Source organism: Heptranchias perlo, chromosome 7, assembly GCF_035084215.1.
Source record: "Heptranchias perlo isolate sHepPer1 chromosome 7, sHepPer1.hap1, whole genome shotgun sequence".
In the NCBI taxonomy this organism is placed as follows: Eukaryota; Metazoa; Chordata; class Chondrichthyes; order Hexanchiformes; family Hexanchidae; genus Heptranchias; species Heptranchias perlo.
This window is the reverse complement of record NC_090331.1, coordinates 35,105,286-35,112,180: the sequence shown is the minus strand read 5'-3', so window position 1 is coordinate 35,112,180 and position 6,895 is coordinate 35,105,286. Positions and strand designations below refer to the sequence as shown.

The following is a 6,895-nucleotide window of genomic DNA, read 5'->3' as shown; positions in this document are numbered from 1 at the left end:
CACTAATAAATCCACAAGGGAATTCAGGAGAAAGTTTTTTTACCCAGAGAGTGGTTAGAATGTGGAACTGGCTACCACAAGGAATATTTGAGGCGACTAGCATAGATGCATTTAAAGGGAAGCTAGATAAACACATGAGGGAGAAAGGAATGGAAAGCTATGCTGATGGAATTAGATGAAATAGGGAGGGAGGAGGCTCGTGTGGAGCATAAACAATCTGTTGGGCCGAATGGCCTGTTTTTATGCTGTACATTCTATGTAATTCTATGTAATTTAACAGATCAATCACCAAGACAGTTATTAGAGTTATCAGTGCATCCACTAATAAACAGGATTATTAGCCCAAATAACATACTAGTGGCCAATAATAGCACCCGCTACACTAATGGCTACGCTGCTTTATAAATCTAACAGTTCATTGGTAAGATAATTACACGCCACTTTCCAAAAAGAAAATCAGCAGATGAGTTCACTTGAGACGCGCAACAATCAAAAGTACTATTGTTAGCGTTAAATCATTGCAAACTAAATCAATGCGGATCGCTCATTAATTCCGCCATTTAGTATTGAATGCAAGATACTAATACAGGGCTATTAAAATATTCCTGCCCTCTGTAAAAAATAGCAGCATGTACCTCCTAAGCTATTCAGCCATAAAGTAAGTTTGAAGGTAACAGGTTTGCAGTTGCAATCTCCCTGTATTGGTCACTTCCTCCATTCCAAAGGTGCAAGTGTAGCTAACCGGTTCTACACGGGTTACTTTCGGACATTCCTTTTAATTACTCGATCGGGAGACTGCTGGCTGTTAAAAAATATTTTAATTGGCAGTTATGCGCTCGAATATAGAATGTTTATTTTTCATCAGTTTTGCAAGTCGAGTGAACTCGTCCATTTCCATAAGTAAATAAACTCATTAGGAGTTTCTCGGATCAAGCTTTTATATCTTACCTAGCCAGAAAACCTTTACAGACTTTACTTGGAAATCCCACGTACGGATTTTGCCATTGCCATTGCTTTCCCATTTGATAGCTGCAAGTTGTTCTTTATTCAAGAAACGTAACTTAAGTTGATTGCACTCATCCTAAAGGATCTTATTGATAGACGCCAGCTCGGGATCACTGTCAGAGAATACGAAATCCTAACACGGACAAAGAGGTAAGACTAACTAGTGTTCTACAGGTAAAACTGACGCAATAAAAATATTGCAAAAATATCTGGGATATCGTAACTTTAATCCCCAGCCACTGGGTATATTTACATTAACATTATAACTGTATAATAGATGGGGCATGTAGTCCTTAACGATCTTATGTCACTACACAATAAGATAAGTGAATTGGTCACTTCCTCCATTCCAAAGGTGCAAGTGTAGCTAACCGGTTCTACACGGGTTACTTTCGGACATTCCTTTTAGTTACTCGATCGGGTTTGCATTCAGCTGTTTATCAATTTAATAATTACCACTGTAAAGAAATGCTTTGTAATAGAAATGAACTCTCGGGAGTGGCCAAATTCAGCTGAACTGTGCTGCGTGAATGTTGACTCAGTTTTCCGAATTGTCCTTGGACTGTATACACACCTGTTTGGACATCACTGGTTTATTATTGTTGAGGGAGGTCAGTTAAGAAAAACGGAACCCTGTCTCCAAACTTGCGATCCATTATAATAGGGGGTGACTTAAACTCACAAAGATATGGCACTTTTTCCCAATACTCTTTGAATGTACTTTTTTGTCAAGTACAGCTTCTGGTCTATCAGTCTTGCCAGTCAAATATCTTCTTCCCCAGACTGCTATATTATTTATTTAATTAGCATTGGATTAAAAAATCTGTTGGATATTTTAATGATTTTACTAATGTTCATAGTTTTTGTTATGGAGAACTGCACCACCTTACTAAGTCAAACTGAAAGATGTACTACGCCTCCCGAAAATAATCATCAGCCAAGTGTTTGAAAGCGTCCCACATGGTATTCTCGAAACAGAGTGAAAGATCAACTATTTCGCAGGTTGTCCATAAACTTCCCAAGGACACATGTGTTTGGGAAACTTTCTGACCCACAACATCTTCATAGGCTCGGGCTCTTGATTTTATTCTTTTTTTAAAAAAAAAATCCGGTGTGTATATTGATCCGTGATTAATCCACATTGCATTTGGTTTTGCCCTAGACCCATTACGTCAGTGGTTTTTGTTGCAGTCTAAGGGCTGCGATTGCTGCAGGTGTCAGTTGAAAGCGTTTGCTCCTGTCAAGCCATGCCATGATGAATACATACTACTTCAACTCGCTGAAGCTAAGTGAGGCTGGCAGTACTGTCATCGCCTGAGGAGCTCCGAGCTTTTGGTTAAGGAAAGTCTTTTACAAAAATATTTATTTTAGGCATTGTATCGACTGCTACTTCGTATTTTCCTGTTGGGAATATATATATGCACATAAGCTTTCACCATTACTTCTAAAAGTAAAGAGTTACTGGCTTTGGCTTCTCGGATATTCCGAAGAAAGCATCTAATCGCGACACTGGTGTGCATCGTCATGGTGCTGATCCTCCTTGTGGTTATCCCAATTCTGGTCCACAGTTCGAAAGCTGCCGCTCACTATGAGATGCTGGGAACATGCAGGATGATCTGCGATCCTTACAACCCCAAACCCAGTAGCACGGCTGTGGAAGTTATGCAGGATTTTAGTGCCATCCCTCCACCACCCTTCATCCAAGGACCGAAAGGAGAACCTGGACGGACAGGAAAACCTGGGCCAAGAGGTCCTCCAGGAGAGGCCGGTCCACCGGGTCCAAGGGGGCCACCTGGAGAAAAGGGTGATCTGGTGAAGTCTGGTTTCCCAGGGCTGACTGGTTCAGGGGTGCCGATTACAGGAGCACTGAGCAGTACGGCATTCAGTAGCCATAAGATCGCATTTTACGTCGGTTTAAAAAGTCCACATGAAGGATATGAAGTCCTTAAGTTTGATGATGTGGTCACGAATCTAGGAAACTACTACGATTCTACCACTGGAAAGTTTACGTGTGCTGCACCCGGGATCTACTTCTTCACGTATCACGTCCTAATGAGAGGAGGTGATGGTACAAGCATGTGGGCAGACCTCTGCAAAAACGGCCAGGTGAGCGAGAGCTTGGTCCTTTTATACCGGCAGGGAGATACCTTTTGTTATTATACTTTGAGTGACGGGTGTTTTGTTGCTAAACACTTTTACGTTAGTTGCAAAGGCACCACTTAAATGATTAATATTAAACATAGTTATTATAAGTAACTCAGCAACAGGATTTGCTATAAAGAACTACAATTGTTCAGTGTATTTAATTTGGAGTCGCCTCAGGAATGGTCAACCTATTTGACTACACCTGATAAGGTGTTTATGAAGAAACTTGTTTCATGAACTGGTAGTATAACATACCTTTTATGTTGGTTTGCAGAAGACCATGATTTTTTTTTACCAGTTTAACCTCCTGCTCCTTTCAGTAAAGACCAATTCTGACAAACCTGTCACTCCATATTAGAGGCGAATATAACTTTTCTTTAGCAAAAAAAACTTTGAAATAGTTTCACAAGCTTGCAGCACGGTGTCCCAACTTCAGAGCAATGTTAGAGGTGGAGGGTCGGCGTTAATAAATCAGCCAAACGTAGGCCACTTGAAGTAATCAATTGTTCTGTGTTTTCTATTTTGTTTAGGTTCGTGCCAGTGCGATTGCCCAAGACGCAGACCAGAATTATGATTACGCCAGTAACAGTGTGGTTCTTCACCTGGACTCTGGAGATGAGATTTATATTAAGCTAGATGGTGGGAAAGCACACGGCGGCAACAATAACAAATACAGCACTTTCTCTGGTTTCATTTTATATCCAGATTAAATGACATAGATTAGGCATTCAGAATATAAATAAGATGTTATTTAACGACGTTTACCTGTCAATGTCAATTTGTCTTTGGTTATTTAATTTCTATTTCAGACTTTATTTTGTAACGAATGCGAACGTGTAGTTGTTCATGTTAGGCATGCTTGGCACATGGCACAATGCTTAGTAACAATGAATTACATCAGACAACTTCTGTATGGGCAGTTATTGGGGAGAATAGAATAAGGTGCAAAGTTGGATTTGTTCCTCCCTGGTGGAACATATTGCAATTATTGAGTGTTGTGAGATGGCACACAATATGTAGAATCTACTTGTCATCGTTGTACATGGAATATCTATCTTATCGTTACAACCCAAGCCTTTGATGTATTATTACAACATTAAATGTCATTTTCTACAGTACTTTGCTCTGGTCCTTTGCATGTATTGGAAGTAGCTGAATAAATTGCATATTGCTGTTCTTTAAATCGCAACATTCAGTTTTCACAATTTAGCCAGGATTTTATGGAATTTATTGAGTAATATCGAGAGTTCATCCAACGAATTAGTTTGATAATTATATCTCATCTTCCGTTCGCCACCAATGAATATATTGCTACAAATATTAATCGTATATCTCATCAGAGGCTTCCGTTTTTGTTGTATAAGTATCATTTGTACAGATCTTCTTATAGCCGAATTCTGACCACATGTTTTATTAATCAAGTTGCATTTTACAGAATGACTAAACAAAGCTTAACGCGACGATGTCAAGACTGATTAAAAGCATGCAGCTCGTTATCACCAATAACGAGGCCAGTGGTTCTACACCACACGTTAAACACCAGCTACTGGATGTTTTCAGAAAATATCCCCATATATCGTGATATTATAGCAATTTATTTCCACGGAAATAGGTATTACTAGTGTCCTTGTTATAAGAAAGGCACTAACATTTTATTTATAGTTCCCTTTTACTTATTTTTAGTGTAAAGATATCAAATGTATGCAACAAATGGTCCTTTTGGTTGTGATTTGATAACTGTGCAAGCATAAAGGGAACTTTAGCTGTACTGGAATTCACATTAAAGCTTCATCACGTCAATAGTCTGCTGAAGACAGAAGTGATCCGAAAATAGCATTCATTTTGTGAAGATTTTAATAAAGTTGTACATATTTTATATAGTGATCAATCGCTCCAATATATCAGCTTTAGAACAGAGAATATGAATGTATCTTTAAGCTGGTTCAGCTAAAATGAACTATACCCGTGTCAGTTTCATTTAGTTTTCAAATTTTGCTTTTAAAAATTCCCATTCGTCCAGAGAGAGGGAGAAAACTAAACCACCATCGTTTCTTCAAGTTTCAAAAATTAATATTGACATGCAAGGGCTTTTCTGTGGCAGTATGGAAATCATTATGCTTTTTGTCTAGCGTAAAGGAAAACTGTTTGTACTTTTAACAAAGGCCTGAGCGTTCCCCACGGTGAAAGGGCAATGAAGATTCATTGCAAGGGAATTGGTGTTCACATTAAAAATACAAATTTCATCCTGAGATTCTTAAATCTGTATTCTCCGCTACAGCCGGCTTCCTCCAATTCTCATTCACCGCTGCATATATGTGTCTGTTGAGGTGTCAAGAGCTAAAAGGATGATGGATTGATGAGGCTTGTGAAAGAGGAGAGTTGCGTGACAGTTTGCCCTGACAGTGATGTATGTATCGTCACATTATCAATGTCATGCCGGGGATTTAGGAAAGCTTGCCGAGCGCCCCACTTTCTACTTGCTGTCATGTTGCTAATTATCACGTCGGATAACATTCACAAAGACATATTGCTGGTGACAATGACAGTAGACACAATTGATAAAAACAAGATGAATCAATTTAAAACATGGTTTACCGGTGTATTTTTTTTAACATTATTTTTCATAGTTACAACATTAAAACATTAAATTACAGCATCTGTAACATTCATTATGCATAAAATGCATTTGAAGAGCTGTCAGGGTTCTGAATCAATATACCAAATTGATTGACTACAATCTTTCGAGACTTTTCAGTCTGTAGGAAAAAGAAGCCAGAGGCGTTAACATTAACCCTAGAAAATAAATTAAAAATAAACTTAAAGAAATAACTGTTTACTTTATCAGATTTTATCAGAGCAGCTATAGTGTTGAATAAGTAATTATTAATATTGATTTATGATTGGTTGATTTGGTGAGCATGGTGTCAAATTCTTATATTTCCAGGACTTATAGTTATTAGTGGAATGAAAGTGATAAGGCGATTGCTTTGTAAAATTGCCTTTATTTGAGAAAAAGTGGAGAACTGCTTGTTTTTCATTGTAGTTTATGACTTACTAATAAAATTTAGGATTGCATGATTTGAAGATGTGCAATTTCTGAGAAGGTAATTTCATTAGCTACAATGCAAAAAAGGTCTCAATGTGCCTTTAACAATGACCATTTAACATTGCTGAAGTAACTGGTGAGCCACTTTACTGGTATAAGTGTTAAAAAGTTTGTTCGTCATGCTGTCAATGAGCAATTTTTGTGAGAAATGGATAGACACCAAACTCAAAACTAGTTTTCTGAGTGTATTCTTAGTTATCACTGTTTGGAAAACAATGGAAAAGAAAATTGGGCGGAGTACAAAGAGGGCTGCCGATTCGCCATTGCCCATTTTGCACTACCACCCATGCAAATTTATACCCCTAGGTACTTTGCTATTTGGCTAGCAGCTGGAGGTGCAAGATCTGTACTTCTGCAACAGGCACATTGGCACAGATCTTGTGCAATGTAAAACAGCTTTAAGCATGGCAATGGTTGTCAATATGTGTCAGATGCCTAGGTGACTAAAAAAGAACAACTTACTCCATACAAGGAAGCTTGTGGAGTTATTTGGGAGAGAATACTTGAAGGGTATCAGACCATCAGAAATTGAAGGAAAAAGTAGAATCTGGTACCAACTGCATTATTCAGATGTTCTATGATTTGTATAATATAGTAGATCACCATATTCACATAAATGATTTGTGCAAGTGTATAATT

General features: G+C 38.2%; 1 protein-coding gene across 1 annotated transcript; it reads left to right on the top strand.

Annotated features, from left to right (window-relative positions):
* The first annotated feature begins 728 nt into the window (after window positions 1-728).
* On the top strand, window positions 729-4,268 carry c1ql2 (complement component 1, q subcomponent-like 2). Its single transcript, XM_067986769.1, has 3 exons — window positions 729-1,155; window positions 2,168-3,111; window positions 3,681-4,268. Exons 2-3 carry the CDS (start codon window positions 2,530-2,532, stop codon window positions 3,858-3,860), a joined length of 762 nt encoding a protein of 253 aa, XP_067842870.1. The 5' UTR covers window positions 729-1,155; window positions 2,168-2,529; the 3' UTR covers window positions 3,861-4,268.
* Window positions 4,269-6,895: the final 2,627 nt, after the last annotated feature.